This window comes from Erythrolamprus reginae, chromosome 1 (assembly GCF_031021105.1).
Source record: "Erythrolamprus reginae isolate rEryReg1 chromosome 1, rEryReg1.hap1, whole genome shotgun sequence".
Lineage (NCBI taxonomy): Eukaryota > Metazoa > Chordata > Lepidosauria > Squamata > Dipsadidae > Erythrolamprus > Erythrolamprus reginae.
In genome coordinates this window covers 411,714,040-411,737,758 of record NC_091950.1, presented here as the reverse complement: position 1 = coordinate 411,737,758, position 23,719 = coordinate 411,714,040, and the positions used below count along the sequence as shown (strand labels likewise).

General features: G+C 42.5%; 1 protein-coding gene across 1 annotated transcript in view; it reads right to left on the bottom strand.

The window, feature by feature from the left end:
• The window catches only part of MNT (MAX network transcriptional repressor), a 131,171-nt gene that overhangs the window by 68,909 nt on the left and 38,543 nt on the right, over nt 1–23,719 (bottom strand). Inside the window, exons 2-4 of the mRNA XM_070735239.1 lie at nt 22,262–22,841; nt 15,175–15,216; nt 9,334–9,445 (exon numbers count right to left, since the gene is read on the bottom strand). Of these exons, the coding sequence (XP_070591340.1) occupies nt 9,334–9,445; nt 15,175–15,216; nt 22,262–22,841 (734 nt within the window). The remainder of the gene's footprint in view (nt 1–9,333; nt 9,446–15,174; nt 15,217–22,261; nt 22,842–23,719) is intronic.

Sequence of the window (23,719 nt, the reverse complement as noted above, 5' to 3'; positions counted from 1 at the left end):
TGAATATATGTTTATCCCAGGCATGTTTAAATTCAGTTTCTGTGGATTTACCAACCACGTCTGCTGGAAGTTTGTTCCAAGGATCTACTACTCTTTCAGTAAAATAATATTTTCTCACATTGCTTTTGATCTTTCCCCCAACTAACTTCAGATTGTGTCCCCTTGTTCTTGTGTTCATTTTCCTATTAAAAACACTTCCCTCCTGAACCTTATTTAACCCTTTAATATACTTAAATGTTTCGATCATGTCCCCCTTTTCCTTCTGTCCTCCAGACTATATAGATTGAGTTCATTAAGTCTTTCCTGATACGTTTTATGCTTAAGACCTTCCACCATTCTTGTAGCCTGTCTTTGGACCCGTTCAATTTTGTCAATATCTTTTTGTAGGTGAGGTCTCCAGAACTGAACGCAGTATTCCAAATGTGGTCTCACCAACGCTCTATATAAGGGAATCCCAATCTCCCTCTTCCTGCTTGTTATACCTCTAGCTATGCAGCGAAGCATCCTACTTGCTTTTCCTACTGCCCGACCACACTGCTCACCCATTTTGAGACTGTAAACTGTTGTAAGTCTGTATTTATACAATAGGAAGCACTGAAAATGGCAAAAAAGGGGAGATTTCTAGTGTTTTTCTCCAGAGCTTGTTGATTAAGTAAGGTATCAGTACTATCATCACCAGAGTAAAAAAAACACACACACACACACCAACAGCTACCTTATTTTTAAACTCTGTCTCCCCGTCTGAGTTTTCAGCTGGTATTATTGCTCTGTTTGTGATTTTTAGTTGGTATTGTTTATTTTGTGTAGGCCTTTTTGTTCTTGGGTGTGTTGCACACCACCCATAGCTGCACTGTTTGAGCTAGGAAGGCATCTAACCCTATTAAATAAATTATTAAAAAGAAGGAATAATAAGTAACAACGTGCCTCGTACAGAACACTAGAGATGATTTGGCAAATTGCACATTCTTTTGCAATCCTTTGTGATGTAATCATTTTGAGGTTTGCCTGCTGTTCCTTTGGATTATACTGTGTTTTAATTTAGATCAATGTGTTTAACTTAGATCAATGCTTTTCAACTGGGAAATTCTGAAAGTTGAAGTCCACTCATCTTAAAACTGATTTGGATTGTTGAGTGTTCTATACTGTTCATCCCTTAGAGTTGTTTTGACAAAAAGAGGCAGCTACATAAACATAGAAACATAGAAGACTGACAGCAGAAAAAGACCTCATGATCCATCTAGTCTGCCCTTATACTACTTTCTGTATTTTATCTTAGGATGGAGATCTGTTTATCCCAGGCATGTTTAAATTCAGTTACTGTGGATTTACCAATCACGTCTGCTGGAAGTTTTATGCTTAAGACCTTCCACCATTCTTGTAGCCCGTCTTTGGACCCGTTCAATTTTGTCAATATCTTTTTTTAGGTGAGGTCTCCAGAACTGAACACAGTATTCCAAATGTGGTCTCACCAGCGCTCTATATAAGGGGATCACAATACCCCTCTTCCTGCTTGTTATACCTCTAGCTATGCAGCCAAGCATCCTACTTGCTTTCCCTACCGCCTGACTGCACTGTTCACCCATTTTGAGACTGTCAGAAATCACTACCCCTAAATCCTTCTCTTCTGAAGTTTTTGCTAACACAGAACTACCAATACAATACTCAGATTGAGGATTCCTTTTCCCCAAGTGCATTATTTTACATTTGGAAACATTAAACTGCAGTTTCCATTGCTTTGACCATTTATCTAGTAAAGCTAAATCATTTACTATATTACAGACGCCTCCAGGAATATCAACCCTATTGCACTCTTTTAGAGTCATCGGCAAATAGGCAAACCTTCCCTACCAAACCTTCCCCTATGTCACTCACAAACATATTAAAAAGAATAGGACCCAGAACAGACCCTTGTAACCTGTCTCTGCTCAGAATACTCGCCATTAACAATAACTCTCTGATGTCTACGCTTCAGCCAGCTGCATAAATCGAAATAAATCGTAAACATTTGAACCAATCCTGATGAAGGCATTGCCCAGGTAGCAGTTGGATTAAGTTTACTGGGCCAGAATTGGTTAATACCATATATACCTATAAGCTCATATACAGATCAACTGACTGTTGAATGTTTAACCAAAACAGGGTGGAAAATGTGCCACTTGCAGATAAGCCAACCAGCACTTTTTATGGTGTTCTGGTTAAACATTCAAGGGGCCAGTTCTTCTCTGGATGGGTTTATCCCTCAATAAATATATTGAGGGTATCTTTTGTTCCTTTAAATCAGGTCTGCTTTTCGGAGATTGCAGTTTTTGGGGGCAAGATTTTTTCAGAAGTGGTTTGCCATTGCATCATCCCCAGGGCTGAAAGAAAGTGACTGGCCACAGGTCTCCCAGCTGGCTTTGTGCCTAAGAGAGGACTAGAACTCATGGTGCCCCAGTTTCTAGCTTGATGTCTGAACCCTGGGGTCCCCAACTTAACCACATTTAAGACTTGTGGACTTCAATGCTGAGAGTTCCTCAGCCAGCTTGCCCAGAATTTTAAGGAAAATTATTCAGCATGTTTTCAACCTGTTTTCAACCATTGTTCCTTTTTCTTTTTAATTTATATTTTTAAATGTTAAATAAAAGAAACTGCCTTCTCTTAAAATTCAGGGGTCCCCAAACTTGGCAACTTTAAGATTTATAGACTTCAACTCTCAGAATTCTCCAGATATCTATGCTGGCTGGAGAAGTCTGGGAGTTGAAGCCCACAAGTCTTAAAGTTGCCAAATTTGAAGACCTCTGTCTTAACCACTACGGCAAACTGGCTGTCAACAAAGGATATAAAGGGACTTTTTAAAAGTAATACCATGTAACGGCCCAACAGATAAACCCATCCATGCTCAGATTTGGGGTCAATCCATTGGTGTTTTTTTCTCTCTCTCTCTCTTTTTCTTTTTTATTAGCTGGAAAAATTTCAATTCCTCCCAAAATGTGATGTGCATTCCAGAGGAGTCAGAAAAAAATAAAAATGTGGGCAGTCCTTGACTTACAACCAGTATCGTGAACAGAATTTTTGTCATAAGTCGAAATGGACCTGATATAATAACAATTTTTATGCTGGTCATTAAGCAAGCCCAGCTTCTCAGTAAGTGTTTTTTGCCATTTTTGCTGGAAATTGGCAAAATCCCCTTTCCTCTCTCCCCGGTCCAAAATGCAAAGGGCCAGAGTGGCATCTCCCTATTATCAATTTTCTTAAAAAAAAAAAAAATGCACATATGGACTCTTCTTCGGTTCTTTGAAGATGCCAAAAAAGCTAACATAGTTCTAGGCTGCATAAACAGAGGAATAGAATCAAGATCACATGAAGTATCAGTACCACTTTATAATGCTTTGGTAAGGCCACACTTGGAATGCTGCATTCAGTTTTGGTCGCCACAATGCAAAAGGGATGTTGAGACTCTAGAAAAAGTGCAGAGAAGAGCGCCAAAGATGATTAGGGGACTGGAGGCTAAAACATGAATAAAGAGACCTCGGAGTCTTGGTGGACAATCAACTAAACATGAGCCAACAATGTGCAGCAGCAGCTAAAAAAGCCAACACAATCCTAAGCTGCATCAACAGGGGAATACACTCCAAGACCAGGGAAGTCTTAATACCACTCTACTACGCCCTGGTCCGACCACACCTGGAGTACTGTATTCAGTTCTGGTCACCATACCTCAAAAGAGACATTGAAACTCTGGAGAAGGTGCAAAAAAGAGCAACCAAGATGATTAAGGGATTGGAAACCAAGACTTACGAAGAGAGACTGAGGGAACTGGGCATGGATAGCCTAGAGAAAAGGAGGGCCAGAGCAGACATGATAGCAGTCTACAAATATACGAGGGGATGTCACAGAGAGGAGGGGATCACTTCATTCTTCAGGGCACCAGAGGGCCGGACAAGGAACAACGGCTGGAAGCTGACCAAGGAGAGATTCAACATGGAGATAAGGAGGAACTTCCTGACGGTCAGAGCGATCAACCAATGGAACAACCTACCAGCGGACGTTATGAACTCCAACACTCTGGACATTTTTAAGAGAAGATTGAACTGCCACTTGACTGGTGTACTATAGGGTTCCTGCTTGGGCAGGGGGTTGAACTCGATGGCCTTCATGGTCCCTTTCAACTCTAACAATAAATAAATAAGAACGGTTGCAGGAACTAGGTATGTCTAGTTTAATGAAAAGAAGGGCCAGTGGAAACATGATAGCATTGTTCCAATATTTGAGGGGCTGCCACAAAGAAGACGGATAAGCTGTTCTCCAAAACACCTGAGGGTAGGACAAGAAGCAATGGAGAGAAACTAATCAAGGAGAGAAGCAACCTAACAGCAGTGATTCACTAAACAACTATGGTAAGAAAGGTTGTAAAATGGAACAAAACCCACTGAAGAAATGTCTCCCTTAGCAAAATAAATTTTGGGTTCATTTGTGGTGGAGCTGAGTACCATGTGTATTTAATTAGGATTTTGATTTTTATTGACTGATCAACATGAGTCACGTCTAGCTGGACATTTGAGGATACAGTACAGAGTGTGATAAAAGTCAAATACATTACTTAACACACAACACACATACACAGGTTTTGCAATAGTTAAGCTTCCTGCTTATCCACTGGCAGCTCACAGAGGTGAGGGCTTAACCTAACCTGGAACAACAGCATCCTAAGTCAATTACATTATGCAAACACAACCACTATGTGGCAGAGAGTTCCGCAGGCTAGCCGGGATTGCAGGAAAGCTGCCTTGCCCTATTCATTTGCCAGTCTCTTGTCTCTCTATTCCCATCCTGTTTGGGTTGTTCTTTGCAGAGGCTGACGCTTAAATAAAGAGGTGCCATTGCTTCGTAAGTTTTCAATTTCCTCTTCAGTGAAAACCATACTTTCAGTAACCAACATGAGTAAAACTTTGGCCGCTGCCACTAAGAGAAAAAAAATATTTGCATGCTTTTCCAAGGAATAGCTTCACGCCAGCTTCTGGCATATGTAAGCCATGAGAATCATATGCAAGCTGTCAGCAAATCAATACATAAGGTCATTTAGCACAAGCTGGGCTTTCTACTGAATATACATATATATATTATATAATTCTTTTTCCCTCCTTCACCACAAATGCCACGTTTGCTTTCTAAATCCTCTTCTCCCACACGCCGCCGAGACCAGACGAAGGAACCCTTCAGCTACCACAAGCAGTTTAAAAAAACCCAATAACCCAAGTTTAAAAACTTTTGTCATCAGTTTTCAAGCAAAGGCTGTTCCTCTAATGGGGTGGTACATCAACACATCCAATTACGCAACAGTTGTTCAGTCCAGCCAACTAATGTCAACACGCAGAAGACGGCTATGACCTGTTGGCATGAAACAGAACACAGCTGCACTAGATTCACAACTGCCTTCAAACAACACACCAGATTCCAGCTCAAGAAGCTTAAACCATTTATCTAAATGGGACAAACCACAGCTTCTAATCATCATCTCCTTTTAACAATCCCATAATCCCTTGCAGGGAGGGACCTGGGCAACTGAATGGAACTAGCAGAGTGTGTTTTTTTTAATGGCCAGATGCCTTTCCTATTGCCAATGGGGTATTTTGTTCAGCAGATATTTTTAATTAATTAATTAATTAATTAGTTTGTTTGTTTGTTTGTTTGATTGATTTGTATGCCGCCCCTCTCCGAAGACCAGATATATTCTTAGCATGTCCAAAGAGAGAAATATTGGTAATGACCTTTAAAGCCCTACATGGCATTGGGCCAGAATCCGGAACCGCATGCTACCGCACGAATCCCAGCGGCCGATAAGGTCCCACAGAGTTGGCCTTCTCCGGGTCCCGTCGACCAAACAATGTCGTTTGGAGGGCCCCAGGGGAAGAGCCTTCTCTGTGGCGGCCCCGGCCCTCTGGAACCAACTCCCCCCAGAGATTAGAACGGCCCCCACCCTCCTTGTCTTTCGCATATTACTTAAGACCCACCTTTGTCGCCAGGCATGGGGGAGTTAAGTTATCCTTTCCCCCTAGGCTGTTACAAGTTATGCATGGTATGTTTGTGTGTATGTTTGGTTTTTTATGATAAGGGTTTTTTAGTTGTTTTTATTAATTGGATTGTTCATGTTGTTTTACCACTGTTGTTAGCCGCCCCAAGTCTGCGGAGAGGGGCGGCATACAAATCCAAGAAACGATAATAATAATAATAATCTGCCGCTACTTAGGAACAAATTCACAGCCTCCTGATTGTGAGGCAACAACTCCACCTCTAGGCCACCGTACCCACTCCAAGCTCCTGATCCATTATCAAAAAGCTGCCAGTCTACATACACCCTTTGGTTTAATCCACAGTTATGCCCCTACGTGGCTTCTACATGTATCACAGAATTATGGGGTTGGAAGGAACTTTGGAGATTTTCTAGTTCAGGGGTCTCCAACCATGGCAACTTTAAGATTTGTGGACTTCAACTCCCAGAGTTCCTCAGCCAGCAAAAGCTTCCCTCAGCCAGCAAAGACTCCAACTCCCAGAATCCCTTAGCCTGCCAGCATGGTTATCCAACCTGCAGCAAAGCTGGCTGAGGAATTCTGGGAGTTGAAGTCCACAAGTCTTAAAATTGCCAAGGTTGGAAACCCTTGTTCTACTCCAATGATGGTGGACCTTTTTCGGTCCATGTGCCAAAAGGGTGTATGTGTATGTGTATGCACACCTACTCCCGCTGCCCGCTGCGCACAATTTCCCCCCTGTCCCCGCGCATGCGCGCAGGCCTCGCTAAAGCCTGAGACGGTGAAAAACAGCCAAACGGACAAACCGGAAGTTTGGGGAAACGGACTTCCGGTTTGCCCTTTGTGCTGTTTTTCGCACTCTGGAGCCTTCAGGGAGGCTTCCTGAAGGCCTGGAGTGCAAAAAACAGCACAATAGACAAAGCACAATAGGCAGTTTTTTGCACTCCAGCCTTCCCCAAGACTGAAAATCAGATGGCTATTGCACGCGTGCGCACCTGGAGCTGACATAGGCAACGCCCCACAGGCCCTCTGATATGGATCCGCGTGCCACCTGTGGCACCCGTGCCATAGTTTTGCCACCACAATTCTAGTGCAATACCCTGCCTAAGGCAGAAAACCTTGGACCATCTCAATCAAATGGTTGTCCAATTTTTTCTTGAAACCCTCCAATAATGGGGCACCCATGACTTCCAGAGGCAGGCAGTTCTGTTGCTTAACAGAAGTGGTCCTCAACGTACGACCACAATCGTGACCGGAAAATTCATTGTTAAGCGGTACAGTTGTTAAGAAAGGCGTGACATTTTTTGCAACATTCTTTTCTTTTGTTGCAACACAATCGCCAACACAATTCCCAATCAGCTTCCCCATTGACTTTGCTTGTCGGAAGTTCACAAATGGCCACAACGCGGCCACAGGATGCTGCCACCATCGTAAATACAGTCACCACGCACCTGAATTGCATTTACATGACCCATGGGGGACACCGCAATGATTTAAAGTGCAAAAACCGGGTTGCAAGTCACTTTTCCAGCACTGTTGTAACTTTGGTCACTAAACGAATGGTCGTAAGAAGAGGGCTACCTGTAGCTGTACTAATCAGGAAAGTTCCTCCTTCATTTCAGTTTGGATCTTCCTCATTTAAGCTTCCACCCACTGATTTCTTTACCTCCGGACCCGCCTTCTACCGCACGAATCTCAGCGGCCGATAAGGTCCCACAGAGTTGGCCTTCTCCGGGTCCCGTCGATCAAATAATGTCGTTTGGCGGGCCCCAGGGGAAGAGCCTTCTCTGTGGCGGCCCCGGCCCTCTGGAATCAATTCCCCCCGGAGATTAGAATGGCCCCACTCAAGACCCACCTATATCGCCAGGCATGGGGGAATTAAGACATCTCCTCCAGGCTTTCTTATATTTTATGTTTGATATGTATGTGTTGTATGGTTTTTAAATTGTTGGGGTTTTTTAATGTAATTTTATTATTAGATTTGTTCCATTGTTATACTGTTTTTATTGTTGTTGTGAGCCGCCCCGAATCTTCGGAGAGGGCCGCATACAAATCTAATAAATTGAATTGAATTGAATTGAATTTTCCGAATCAGGAAAATGAACCACACACTTCTACTCTACCACCGACATCTCTTCATGTACTGGAAGATTACTATCATTACAGGCAGTTCTCGACTTACAACCATTCATTTAGCGACCGTTCGAAGTTTATAGTGGCATGGAAAAAACCCTAACTTATGGTCATTTTTCACAGTTATGATCATTGCAGCATTGCCATGGTCATGTGATCAAACTTTAGATGCCGGGCAACTGGCATGTATTGATGATGCCTGTTGCAGTCATGTGGTCCCCTTTTACAACCTTCTGACCAGCAAAGTCAATGGGGAAAGCAGATTCGCTTAACAACTGTGCCACTAATTGAACAATAGTAGTGATTCACTTAACAACAGTGGCAAGAAATTTCATAAAATAGGACAACTTCCTTGCTTAGCAACAGAAATTTTGGTTATAAGATACATATGGTTATATAGGATAAAAATGTCAATTTTAATATATGAATCTAAATCTATATCAAAATTTATAAAGATATATGTAAAAAAAAGAGAAAAGTTTTAAGAGAAGAAAAAAAAAGAAAAGAAATTTATGTTTATACTAGTAATTACCATCTTATACAGTTCTAATACTTATAGACAAATTTTCTTTTTTTTTCATTATTATGATGAAGACTTCTACCATGAGCAGAGCAACTGTAGCTCCACTAAATGTTGTTTTGTTTGTTAGATTTGTTATTTTGAAAAAACCAATAAAATATATTTTTTAAAAAAACAGAAATTTTGGGCTCAATTGTCCACAAATTAGAATGCACCCCATCACATTCTTCTTGTCATATACATTAACCTATTATATGTAGGACATTTTTTTCCCCTGTTCAAAATGTTCTCAAAAACCTACAGCGCCAGACAACACACTATGATTTAATTAGTTATACAAGAAGAAATCTTTGTCTGCTTCTCCTGAACTTTCCACCTACCAGGAAATAGAAAGACACTGGGAAAATCCCTCCAAGCAGACGACATGTTAATTTCAATTATCCTTTGCTACAGAAGCCAATTCCATTTTTCAAACAGGAGGAACGGTCAAAATTTATCTGGTTTTCCCCAATCCACACAACTTCAGCTTCCATCATTCTAGGTCAACACAACAGAAGTCCAACACAACAGTCTGGACGAGACCAACAATTGGTGCTCACAATGGTGTTCTTCACACCTCAGAACGGAGTACAAAAAACAAACAAAACCCAAAACAATCTATGTTGTAAACCCTACCTGGATATATCTCAAGGCACTCCTTAGGACGCTGAGGTTTGAGGTTTTCTTGTCATCGACATTGGGGATGTTTCTCTTGAGGGTCTCAAAACATTCTTTCAAGTGGGCACGTCTGTATAGAAACAAAAGCCCAAATTTAGTCAGTCTGCAGAATGAGCTTGATCTTGGTTTTATTTATTTATTTGTTTGTTTGTTTGTTGATTGATTGATTGGATTTGTATGCCGCCCCTCTCTGCATAGAAACATAGAAGACTGACGGCAGAAAAAGACCTCATGGTCCATCTAGTCTGCCCTTATACTATTTCCTGTATTTTATCTTACAATGGATATACAGTGTTCCTTCGATTTTCGCGGGGGATGCGTTCTGGGACCGCCCGCGAAAATCGAATTTCCGCGAAGTAGAGATGCGGAAGTAAATACACTATTTTTGGCTATGAACAGTGTCACAAGCCTTTCATTAACACTTTAAACCTCTAAATTACAATTTCCTATTCCCTTAGCAACCATTTAGATTATTACTCATCATGTTTATTTATTAAAGTTTATTTAAAAAAATATTTATTAAAGGCGGATGAAAGTTTGGCGATGACATATGACGTCATCGGGCAGGAAAAACCGTGGTATAGGGGGGGGAAACCGCAAAATATTTTTTAATTAATATAGCCGTTTCGCGAAGTTCGAACCCGCGAAAATCGAGGGGAACACTGTATGTTTATCCCAGGCATGTTTAAATTCAGTTACTGTGGATTTACCAACCACGTCTGCTGGAAGTTTGTTCCAAGGATCTACTACTCTTTCAGTGACATAATATTTTCTCACGTTGCTTTTGATCTTTCCCCCAACTAACTTCAGATTGTGTCCCCTTGTTCTTGTGTTCACTTTCCTATTAAAAACAGACTCGGGGCGGCTAACAACAGTAATAAAACAGCATATAATAATAATCCAATACTAAAAACAGTTAAAAACCCATTATATAAAAACCAAACATACATACAGATATACCATGCATAAAATTGTAAAGGCCTAGGGGGAAAGAGTATCTCAATTCCCCCATGCCTGGCGGCAGAGGTGGGTTTTAAGCAGCTTACGAAAGGCAAGGAGGGTGGGGGCAATTCTAATCTCTGGGGGAAGTTGGTTCCAGAGGGCCAGGGCCGCCACAGAGAAGGCTCTTCCCCTGGGTCCCACCAAGCGACATTGTTTAGTTGACGGGACCCAGAGAAGACCCACTCTGTGGGACCTAACTGGTCGCTGGGATTCGTGCAGCAGAAGGCGGTCCCTGAGATAATCTGGTCCGGTGCCATGAAGGGCTTTATAGGTCATAACCAACACTTTGAATTGTGACCGGAAACTGATCGGCAACCAATGCAGACTGCGGAGTGTTGGTGTAACATGGGCATATTTGGGAAAGCCCATGATTGCTCTCGCAGCTGCATTCTGCACGATCTGAAGTTTTAATCAATGTGATGTGCCGATTGGCATGAAATGAGGAAACCATTGGGCGTGAGGGTTAAATTAGGGTCAACAACACAGCCCCTTCAGTTCCCTTAATGCAGTGTTTCTCAAACTTGTCTGCTTGAAGATGTGTGTGGGACTTCAACTCCCAGAATTCCCTAGCTGGGAGTTCTTGCTGGCTAGGGAATTCTGGGAGTTGAAGTCCATACACATCTTCAAGCAGACAAGGTTGAAAAATATCGGTGAACATCTCAAAATGATTAAAAAAAAATTTTTTTTAAATTGCTTTAATTTTTTTTTACAATATTTCATGTGAATATACCCTATTTTTCTGACTATAAGACGTGCAGGTCTACAAGACATAGCAAGATTTCAAAGACGTAAGGAAAAAAAATTGCCCTCCCTTGCCTCCAGGAGCACTCTGCAGGCCTCCGAAACCGTCTGTGCACCCCGTTTTTTTGCAAAAATGGACCTGTTTTTCATCCGTTTTTGCGAAAAACAGGGCGTGCAGAGGGTTTGGGAAGCCTACAGAGTGCTCCTGGGTGCTGGAGGAAGGCCAAAATGCCCTCGTTTTTGCAAAAAATTGCCTGTTTTTTGCAAAAACGAGGATGTTTTTGCATTCCCCAAGCCCCAAGAAGCACTCTGCGGGCCTCCCAAATCCTCTGCGCACCCCATTTTTGAAAAAAACAGGCTCATTTTTTGCAAAAATGGAATGTGGAAGTGGGGCTTTAGGAGGACAAAAATGGCTGTATTTGGCATATAAGATGCATCGACATTTCCACCCTCTTTTTAGGTGCATCTTATACTCCGAATGGTAGTTAACTTGCATGAAATTCTTCTGTAAAACTGAATAGTCTAATGATGTTGATGATGTCACATGCACTTTGATTTTTTTTTAATGTTGTTTGTAGGAGGCACCAGATGCTTCTTAAGGTGACTAAACGCAGATCTAATGATTTAAATTGTTGCAATGCTCAGGACTGTTGAAGCTAACTTACACAACTGTCTGTCTGTTTGTTTGTTTGTTTGTTTGTTTGTTTGTTTGTTTGTTTATTAGATTTGTATGCTGCCCCTCTCCGAAGACTCGGGGTGGCTCACAACAATAATAAAAACAATATAGTAGTAGAACAAATCTAATATTAAAAAACATATAAAACCCTATCATTATTTAAAAAACCAAACAGCACATTCATACCAAACATAAAACAAAGTATAAAAAAGCCTGGGGGAAAGGTGTCTCAACTCCCCCATGCCTGGCGGTATAAATGAGTCTTGAGTAGTTTACGAAAGACAGGGAGGGTGGGGGCAGTTCTAATCTCCGGGAGGAGTTGGTTTCAGAGGGCCGGGGCCGCCACAGAGAAGGCTCAGAGGCATCTGAATAAAGCCAGTGGAGGTGTGGTGGCAGAACAAATAAAAGCCTCACACACACACACCTGTAAACTTGACCTTTTGCACTGCCTTGCAGGAGTACAAAGTCAACTTGCATCTCCTCTGTGGCCTAACATAAAAAGGATTTATTTATTTATTAAATTTATTTGCCACCTGTCTCATTTTGAAGTGATCCTGGGCGGATGCAAAATATTTTGCAGGCTACCCAACCTGTAGTCATTTGCATAGGTCAGCTGCCTCATCTACCTTAGAAATTACTCAGTCGAGTTTCTTAAAATGTTAGCGGTTGTTTTGGATATGCAGGGATGATCTCGAAAAGGGGCAAATCAGAGCAAGAGGGGGGGGGATGTGTTCATGGCAGGCAAGGGACAAAATGCAACTGATAACAAATCAAAGTTAAGACCGGGAGTCACTGCTCACAGTCACTCATGCACTCATCACCTCGAGGTTCGACTACTGTAATGCTCTCTACATGGGGCTACCTTTGAAAAGTGTTAGGAAAATTCAGATCGTGCAGAATGCAGCTACGAGAGCAATCATGGGCTTCCCCAGGTATGACCACGTGTCACCAACACTCCGCAGTCTGCATTGGTTGCCGATCAGTTTCCGGTCACAATTGAAAGTGTTGGTTATGACCTATAAAGCCCTTCACGACACCGGACCAGAATATCTCCAGGACCGCCTTCTGCCGCACAAATCCCAGCGACCAGTTAGGTCCCACAGAGTTGGCCTTCTCCGGGTCCCGTCGACTAAACAATGTCGTCTGGCGGGACCCAGAGGAAGAGCCTTCTCTGTGGCAGCCCCAACCCTCTGGAACCAGCTCCTCCCAGAGATTAGGATTGCCCCCACCCTCCTTGCCTTTCGTAAACTTTTTAAGACCCATCTCTGCCGTCAGGCATGGGGGAATTGAGACATCTTCCCCGGGCCTATATAGTTTATGTAGGGTATGTTGTGTGTATGTTTTTTAAATTATGGGTTTTTAGTTTTTTAAATATTAGATTTGTATTTTACATTGTTTTGTACTATTGCTGTGAGCCGCCCCGAGTCTACGGAGAGGGGCTGCATACAAATTTAATAAATAAATAAATAAATAAGATACGGAATGAGAAGGTGTCTAAATGAAAAAGAGCCAAAACATACAGAAGAGAAAAAAATGGGTCAGCATTGCTATGATCCAATATAGGAATTTGCATGGAATATATTCACTAAGGGGTTCAACTGTAAGGTTCTTTGTTTTTTCTTAACTTGATTGGTTTTCTGCAGACGTTTCATTACCAGGCTATGTAAACTCATCAGTATAACCGTCATCTTGGAAATTGGAAACATAAAGGGAGAATATTAGTAGCTCAGGGTTGAATTAAGGGGTCTGAGCTTGCTTGTTTTCTTGGAAATGTTCCATTACCCTAACTAGGTAACATCATCAGGGTTACTACCAGGACTAGCCCTGATGATGTTACCTAAGTCAGTGATTTTCAACCTTTTTTGAGCCGCGGCACATTTTTTACATTTACAAAAATCCTGGCGCACACCACCAACCAAAATGACACAAAATGACACCCTAAGACACTCTCCTCTCTTTTTACATCCCTGTCTCCTCCTCACCCTTGTGTGTATGTGTGTGTGTGTGTGTGTGTGTGTGTGTGTGTGTGTACACACTCTTGAACCATTTCCAAAAACAGGTGAGGGCCGGGTTTTTTCTCTCTCTTATTCTTTGGGTGCTTTTTATCATATGATTTAAATCAAGAGTCCCTTCTCTCTCTCTTTTGTTTCTCTCTCTTTCCTCTCATTCTCTGTCTCAATCATTTTTGCTCATTTCTCTTTTTTCCTCCCATTTTTGCTCATTTCTCTGTCTCTCTCCCTTCCTCTCCTTTTCTCTCTCTCTCTCTTGCTTTCTTTCTCTCTTTCTCTCTCTTGCTTTTTCTCTTTCTCTTTTCATTCTCTCTCTTGCTTTCTCTCTCTCTCTTGCTTTCTCTCTCTCTCTTTCTTGCTTTCTCTTTCTCTCTCTCTCAGCAAAAAGTTGTGAGACCAGAACCTGAGTTTCCTTCTTCGCGGCACACCTGACCATGTCTCGCGGCACACTAGTGTGCCACGGCACACTGGTTGAAAAACACTGACCTAAGTAGGGTAATGAAATGTCTGCAAGTGAATTAACCACAGTATTAACTATTTAATATTAATAATTGTAATATTAAAATTACAAAACAACAAATATGAGATGGAAATACATTAAATGATATGAATAAATGCATAAGATGATGATGATGATGATGATGATGATGATGATGATGATGATGATTATTATTATTATTATTATTATTATTAACTAGATTTGTATGCTGCCCCTCTCCGAAGACTCGCAGCGGCTGAAGTAAGAACAAAATAGTTAAGAGAGAAATAGGATATTTCTCTCTTTTTTAAACTGTTTGTTTGTTGTTTTTTGATGTTTTTTTCTTTTTCTTTTCCTTTTTTAAAATTTTTAAATTTTTTCGTTGCTGTTTTGTATGTTTTAGTTTATATATTGTAACTTACATTTGTAAATACATTGTACATGTTTTGTCTTTTCTTTTAAATAATTATAATAAATAAATTATAAGCCAAACCAATTTTTTTTTAAAAAAAAAAGCTCAAAAAGCATTTGAAGAGGACATCTAACTTATAGTTTGCACATACCATGATTTGATATAGCATTCAATAGGCAAAAAACCCCTACAGCTACTGTTTGCAAAAAATTGTAGAGATATGCGGTAAAGAAACCAATAAGCAGCTTCCTTGCTTGGTTTGATACTGACTTTGAGAAACGCAAACGAAGGTTAATACAAACCATGGTTTGACGTGGTGCCTTAACGGAACAGGTTTTTTTTTCCTAGCTATATTTGCAAAGTACAACTGATAAGTTTCAGGAATCTTTGCTAAGAGAAAACAAGTACATTAGAAAATTCAAAACTTTTTCCAGTGTTATATGGAAAGATGACCATTTTTTGAATTTTAAAAGGTACATACCTGTTCTTCTCCAATTTATTATGTACTTCTCGGGTGCCAACCCTAAAATACAGGAAGAAATAGGGGGAAATATCAGAAAAAGGAAGGTCATTGCCAAGCAGCCAAGTTATAAAGTTAGGAATATTTCTGGAAGAGAAAGCATCTTAATTTTCACACTCTTGCGAGGTGTTGTGGGAAAAATGTATTTTATTGCATAAGGAGGGATGAGGTATACCTGTAAATCCTCGACTTATGACCATAATTGAGCTCAACATTTCCATTGCTAAGCAAAATGACTATTAAATGAGTGAGATTCAATTGGTTCTCAACGGTTCGCCCAAACCATTAGTAAAGTGTTTGTGCAGCTCGGAGAACCGGTTAAAAGTTAATAACTCCACTTAACAGATGCAGCTGGAATGGAGCCATACAAGCTGAATCAAGTCAATAAACAACATAAACTGACAGGATTAGGGCAGGGAAACCCATCAATCACCCATCTAGGAATAGGATTAACCTCTTCCCTTCAATAAGGACCAGATTACATGTTTTCATTATTAAGAGTATTAAGTAACACTTCTGTGACCAGCTGATACTGCCTGGAGTTTCCCAAGACCTTTTATACCTGCTGCAGTGTTGACTACTTCTTGTTTCTCCCTGGGGGAAAAGATACCGGAGGGGACAATGATGCAACTTTTTATTTATTTTATTTATTTATTTATTTTGTCCAATACACAATGAGGGTTTTAGTGGGTATATATCTATATACATAGTAAAATACATGATGAAGATACTCATAGTAAAGTATATCTAAGAAAGAATAGAAAAGAAGATATAGTACTTGAACATATCAATGAAAGAATAGAAGAAGAGATATAGGAATAGAAGAAAGGTATAGGAGATATAGGAGAGCAATAGGACGGGACCGAAGGCACTCTAGTGCACTTGTACTCGCCCCTTACTGACCTCTTAAGAATCTGGATAGGTAAACCGTAGATAATCTAAGGGTAAAGTGTTGGGGGTTTGGGGTGATCATATAGGCCGTGAATTTTATGCATGTGTGGTCCAACCAGCTTGTATTGATTCTGCTATGAATCAGCCAATTTAAGACCTTAGAGCAGTGATTTTCAACCTTTTTTGAGTTGCGGCACATTTTTTACATATACAAATTCATGGGGCACATTGAGCGGGGTGGAGTGGGGGGGCTTAAAAAAGTTTGGACAAAATTTTTCTCTCTCTCTCTCTCTCTCTTCCTCCCTTTCACTCTATTTCTATCCCTCTTTCTCTCTCTTCCTTCCTTCCTCTCTCTCTCCATCCCTCTTCCTTTCTCTCTTCCTTCCTTCCTCTCTTTTTTGCTCTTTCTATCTCTCCCTCCTTCCCTGCCTATCTTTCTCTCTCTTTCTTTCTTTCTCTCTCTTTCTCTTTCTCTCTTGCTTTCTCTCTGTCTCTCTTGCTTTCTCTCTATCTTTCTCTCTCTTGCTGAGCTTCGCGGCACACCTGACCATGCCGCGGCACACTGGTTGAAAAACACTGCCTTAGAGAACGTAGAATAGAGTTGGAAGAATTACTGGCTTTTGGCAGCACACTCTGGCTTTCAATTAGCTGAGCAGTTCCTCTTAGTTTCCCTCTCAGCTACAGTGTTTGCTTCAGCATTTACTTTTTAAAAAAAGGTATATGGCTGTTTTAGGTTTTTTGCATTGTTTTAGTGGTTCCTGGCACTGCCTTTTTGGGGTGTACTTTCTTCACTCTTTTTGAAAGCCTCTAGTGATGGAGCACCCATAGCCTGTGCCCCATTTTATGACTCTTTTGCCACAGTTAAGTGAAGTCCTCAATTTACAACAGTTCATTTAGTGACCGAAGTTACAACACAGGGTGTCTAGGGGAAAGCATTTTGAAATTCCCTGGTATTTCCCTGTAACTTGCGATCTAGTTAAGGTGCGGCCGTAGATGATGTCATACCAAACGGCTAAGCCGTGGAGAAATATCGGTAGCTGAGGAAGAAAGTTGTTGCCACAGATATGCTCATTTTTGCTTGACTCTGCCAGGCAGCACGATCCATTTTTTTATATGATTTTTTTTCCTGACTTTTAAATACAGTTTGGTTTTTCCCCCCTGATTTATTCTGTTTTTTTCATGAATTCCTTGACAAATTCCCTGATATTTTCCTGATTTCTCTGTTTTCCAGGTTTGCTGGACACCCTATGAGTCCAACATTTATGCTATTAAGTGAGACATTTGTTAAGTACATTTTCCATTTTCATTTTAACACAGTGGTCCCCCTGATTTATTCTGTTTTTTTCATAAATTCCCTTTTATTTCCCGAATCATCGATTTCCCAAACCCATAATTCAATGCCTTGGGAGGGCGAAAACAGCTTCCCTCTGGAGGTCAGAAACAGTCTGTTCCCCAACTTCTGGCGGGCCCTGTAGGATCATGTTTCGCCCGCCCCAGATTCCAAAGGCTTCTCTGGAGCCGGGGGGTGGTGGGTACAAATGTTCTCCCCCATCCCCCTGGAGACTCTCAGAAAGCCAAAAAAGCCCTCCCAGTCTCTGTGTGAGCCAAAAATTAGCTGACTGGCACACACATGCATGTTAGAGCTGAGCTAGAGCAATGGCTCATGTGCCAGCAGATATGGCTCCGTGTGCCACCTGTGGCACCCGTGCCATAGGTTTGCCATCACTGGTATACAGTGTTCCCTCGATTTTTGCGGCTTCAAACTTCGTGAAAAGTCTATACCACGGTTTTTAAAAAATATTAATTAAAAAATACTTCGTGGATTTTTTCCCTATACCACAGTTTTTCCCGCCCGATGACGTCATGTGTCATCGCCAAACTTTCGTCTGCCTTTAATAATTTTTTTTAATAAACTTTAATAAATAAACATGGTGAGTAATGATCTAAATGGTTGCTAAGGGAATGGGAAATTGTAATTTAGGGGTTTAAAGTGTTATGGGAAGGCTTGTGATACTGTTCATAGCCAAAAATAAGTGTATTTACTTCTGCATCTCTACTTCGTGGAAATTCGACTTTCGCGGGCGGTCTCGGAACGCATCCCCTGCGAAAGTTGAGGGAACACTGTATATCATCTGTGCTGGTTGGCAAATTTCTGGGAGACAGATTTGTTTTTTTCCTGTTTTCATCGTCCAAAACTAAGGTGAATCTTATACTCCCCAAAATACAATATGTCACATTTTTCGGTGCTATTGTTAATTTCAAGTGGTCACTAACAAATGGTTTCAAGTCAAGGGCTACCTGTATTTTCTCCCTTCATTTGTCTTGAAGCAATTCAGAAAGATTCCAGACTCTTAACTGCTCATCGAGCCAAATACACCCAGTCCCACATCACAGACACGCAAGATGTGCATGGCGCACCGATCGCCACATCCTTGTTGCCCTGGTAACAAATGCATCTGTCGTTTGCAGACACCCTGCTGAGGGAAACGCACAGCCCTTGCAGCCTCTGTTCCTGACAAGGAAAATCCAGGACACTAGAAATATGTCATCGTGATCACACAATGCGAGACTATTTTAGGAACCAGAGGGAAACAATCAAGCAAAATGGAACTTCTCAGGAATTCTGGAGGGAATCAGATGTACAGATTACATTTGCCATTAACTGTTACTTTAGCTCAGAGGTTTGCAGGCCGCAGCCCACTATTGGGCTGTAGCCTGTTATGAACCGGGTCACGGAAGCAGCGTGCAAGGGTGCATGTGTGTAACATAGAAACATAGAAGATTGATGGGAGAAAAAGACCACATGGTCCATCTAGTCTGCCCTTATACTATTTCCTGTATTTTATCTTACAACGGACATATGTTTATCCCAGGCATGTTTAAATTCAGTTACTGTGGATTTACCAACCACGTCTGCTGGAAGTTTGTTCCAAGGATCTACTACTCTTTCAGTAAAATAATATTTTCTCATGTTGCCTTTGATCTTTCCCCCAACTAACCTCAGACTGTGCCCCCTTGTTCTTGTGTTCACTTTCCTATTAAAAACACTTCCCTCCTGAACCTTATTTAACCCTTTAACATATTTAAATGTTTTGATCACGTCCCCCCTCTCCTTTCTGTCCTCCAGACTAAGTTAATAAGGTCTTTCCTGATACGTTTTATGCTTAAGTCCCCCCACCATTTTTGTAGCCCATCTTTGGACCCATTCACTTTTATCAAATCTTTTTGTAGCTCCACTTGCGCATGTAGCAAGCGTGCACGTGTGCACAGCTCCATTTGTACAAGTGGCAGGCCTACTGCTCACAAAAATGAAGCTGCGTGCGTTTGCCTGCCACTAATTGGACAAGATTACCTGTGGGACCGCCTTCTGCCCTATGGATCCCCGCGACTGGTTAGGTCCCACAGAGTCAGCCTTCTCCAAGTCCCGTCAACTAGATCACTGTTTCCCAACCTTGGCAACTCGAAGATATTTGGACTTCAACTCCCAGAATTCCCCAGCCAACAAATGCTGGCTGGGGAATTCTGGGAGTTGAAGTCCAGGTATCTTCAAGTTGCCAAGGTTGGGAAACACTGGTGTAGAACACCAAAGAAATGCTGTACTAGCATCCCATGGCAGGATCATAGCTGCTTCTCAAATTAATGTTGACGCAGGCATTTCCCCCATTTTATGCTTAAGACCTTCCACCATTCTTGTAGCCCGTCTTTGGACCCGTTCAATTTTATCCATATCTTTTTGTAGGTGAGGTCTCCAGAACTGGACACAGTATTCCAAATGTGGTCTCACCAGCGCTCTATCCAGCGGGATCACAATCTCCCTCTTCCTGCTTGTTATACCTCTAGCTATGCAGCCAAGCATTCAACTTGCTTTTCCTACCTTCTGACCGCACTGTTCACCCATTTCGAGACTGTCAGAAATCACTACCCCTAATTGGTTTCTGGAAGCAATTCAAAGTTTTGGTTATGACCCACAAAGCCCTGCATAGCATCAGACCAGATTACTTGCGGGAGTGCCTTCTGCCACATGAGTCCCAGTGACCGGTCAGGTCCCACAGAGTCGGCCTTCTCCAGGTCCTGTCAACTAGACAATGTCGCTTGGCGGGGCCTAGGAGAAGAGCCTTCTCTGTGGAGGCCCTGGTCCTCTGGAATTAGGTCTCCCCAGAGATTCGCACTACCCCCACCCTTCTCGCCTTCCGCAAGTCTCAAGACTCACTAATGCGCTAGGCTTGGGGCCACTAGACTCTATTCCCCTGGCCAGTGTTCCCTCTAATTTTTTTTTGGGGTGGGCGGAAAAGTATAGTGTCTGAGCGGCAGTTCCTTCAAGACTGGGCGGCACAGAAATAATAAATAAATAAATAAACAAACAAACAAACAAATAAATAAATAAATAAAAAACCCACCCTGTTTTGCCTCGGAGAATTTCAAAATAAAATACTGTACTGTGTGTCTATAACAGTGAGCTCATAATAGGGCAACTCTATCAATATCAAAATGCCACTTAAATAGTTGAGCTAGTTTCAAACTAGATTTTGATTTTCTTTCTCTCTTCCTTACTCCCATTCTTTTTCTTTCTCTTTTCCTTCCTCTCTTTTTTCTATCTGTTTCTCTCTCTTCCTCTCTTCCTCTCTCTCTCCTTCCCTCTCACTCTTTCCCTCTTTTCCTTCCTCTCTTTTTTCTATCTGTTTCTCTCTCTTCCTCTCTTCCTCTCTCTCTCCTTCCCTCTCACTCTTTCCCTCTCGGCTTCTGGGCAGGTTTGGAAAACTCTGAGTTGATGATGATTTTTAAGTGAGCGATTGCTCACTGCTCAGCTTAGAGGGAACTATGCCCCTGGCCAATGAATGTGTTGTGGGTAAGTTGACTGAATGGAAATGGGTGCTTTTTTAATGTTTTTTTAGACTATTAATTTAAATTAATTGGATTTAGGACATTATATATTGTTTCATTATATGCTGTAAGCCGTCCTGAATCCTCGAAGAAGGGCGGCATAAAAGTCCAATTAATAATTAATTAATTAATTAATTAATAAAACAAAAGATGTAAATTGAGATCATGGATATTGTAATTGGTAATGAAATCCAGGGATGATGGCTTTTGGGACGGTGCTACAGCTGTCACAATGCAAGTGCAGGTCATAAATCGCATTAACTCAACTCAGACAAGACGGAATGGCTGTGGGTCTTGCCTCCCAAGGACAATTCCATCTGTCCGTCCATTACCCTGGGGGGAGAATCATTGACCCCCTCAGAGAGGGTCCGCAACTTGGGCGTCCTCCTCGATCCACAGCTCACATTAGAGAAACATCTTTCAGCTGTGGCGAGGGGGGCGTTCGCCCAGGTTCACCTGGTGCACCAGTTATGACCCTATTTGGACCAGGAGTCACTGCTCACAGTCACTCATGCCCTCATCACCTCGAGGCTCGACTACTGTAACGCTCTCTACATGGGGCTACCTTTGAAAAGTGTTCGGAAACTTCAGATTGTGCAGAATGCAGCTTCGAGAGCAATCACGGGCTTTCCCAAATATGCCCATGTTACACCAACACTCCGCAGTCTGCATTTTTTGCCGATCAGTTTCCGGTCATAATTCAAAGTGTTGGTTATGACCTATAAAGCCCTTCATGGCACTGGACCAGATTACCTCAGGGACCGCCTTCTGCGGCACGAATCCCAGCGACCAGTTAGGTCCCACAGAGTGGGCCTTCTCCGGGTCCCGTCAACTAAACAATGCCGCTTGGCGGGACCCAGGGGAAGAGCCTTCTCTGTGGCGGTCCCGGCCCTCTGGAACCAACTCCCCCCCCCCCCCCGAGATTAGAATTGCCCCCACCCTCCTTGCCTTTCGTAAGCTACTTAAAACCCACCTCTGCCGCCAGGCAAGGGGGAATTAAGATTGTATGCATGGTATGTTTGTGTGTATGTTCGGTTTTTTATATTAAGGGGTTTTAATTCGCTTTTAGTATTGGATTATTATTGTACGCTGTTTATGATTGCTGTTAGCTGCCCCGAGTTTTCGGAGAGGGGCGGCATATAAATCCAATTAATAATAATAATAATAATAATAATAATAATAATAATAATAATAAAAATAAGTCATTCAATGAGCAGTCATAAGTCGAGGACTACACATACTGAAACACACAGACACCCCAGGCCCTCCTACTCACCCCCCAGGTCTCTTCTTCTGCTCGCTGGGCTTGGCCTCTTCTGATGGGTTCACCTTCACATTAATTGGTGGAGGCACGTGATGTGGGAGGAGGGGCTGGTGGGCGGGGGGCTGGGGTTTGATTGGCGGCTGGACCATGTGATGTGGGGAAATAGCCAAGACAGAGGTGGCGTAGTGGGGCAGCTGGCTGGGGCTGGCCAAAGCGGGCGTGGGGACCTTGATGTCCGGAAGAAGGGCCCCCGAAGTCTTCTGGATGACGGGGGCCATCAACGGGGACTCCTTGCTGAGACCCATGTTTAACATAGGTGAGTGCCGCTGGATGAGTGGGGGCGACAAGGTACTCTGGGGGGCTGGCTGAGGAGGGCTGGTGACCACCGGGATGGGGATGACGGAAATGGGAGCTGCCAGGGAGGGCGGGAGAGGAGGGGGAGGAGGAGCTGGAGTGGGCGGAGACAAAAGGCCGGCTTGGAGGTCATTGCGGGATTCTTCCGGCTGGGTGATGTGGTTGAACCTTTGCACGCTGGCCTTCTTCTGTTCCTGTTCACGCTCCTGGCAGAGTTTCTCATGTTTTTCATTTTCTTCTGAAAGAGAGAGAAAGAAAATACTTTTAATAAGCAAAAAAAGAGCCGGGGTGGCGCAGCAGGTAGAGTGCTGTACTGCAGGCCACTGAAGCTGACTATAGATCTGAAGGTCAGCGGTTCAAATCTCATCACCGGCTCAAGGTTGACTCAGCCTTCCATCCTTCCGAGGTGGGTAAAATGAGGACCCGGATTGTGGGGGCAATAGGCTGGCTCTGTTCAAAACTGCTATTGCTAACATGTTGTAAGCCGCCCTGAGTCTAAGGAGAAGGGCGGCATAAAAATCGAATAAATAAATAACTAAATGTGCATACCCTGTTTCCCCGAAAATAAGATGTACCCCGAAAGTAAGGCATGTCAGAGGTTTTGCAGAATTTGCTAATGTAAGGCACCCCCCGAAAATAAGGCGTAGTCAAGTTTACATACAGTACGGTGGAAAAACATACGGTACCATTCAAAGCTGTTCATAGCGGTACCGTAATAATGTGGCGTCCCCTGCTGGCCCCTTCCATCGCTTTGTACCGTCCAGTACAGCAGACACAGTCTGCTGCTGTCTCACCGCCATTACAGTCTCCACTACAGTGCGTAGACTGTAGCTCCTCTGGTGGCCGGAAGCTGCAATAGCGGGAGTATACTGTTGTACCATATAAGTGCCGTCGTTTGTGTGGGTGGGTGCCATACTGACAGGTACCGTACCATAATCAGTGTACCATACGGTACACTTTCTTTGGGGGTGTCAGCTTTTCTGCCTGTGAATTTGTCTTATTTGAGAAATATAAGGCACCCCCCGAAAATAAGACGTAGCACAACCTTTGGAGCAAAAATTAATATAAGACAGTGTCTTATTTTCGGGGAAACACGGTAGTTCTACCTATTGTGAA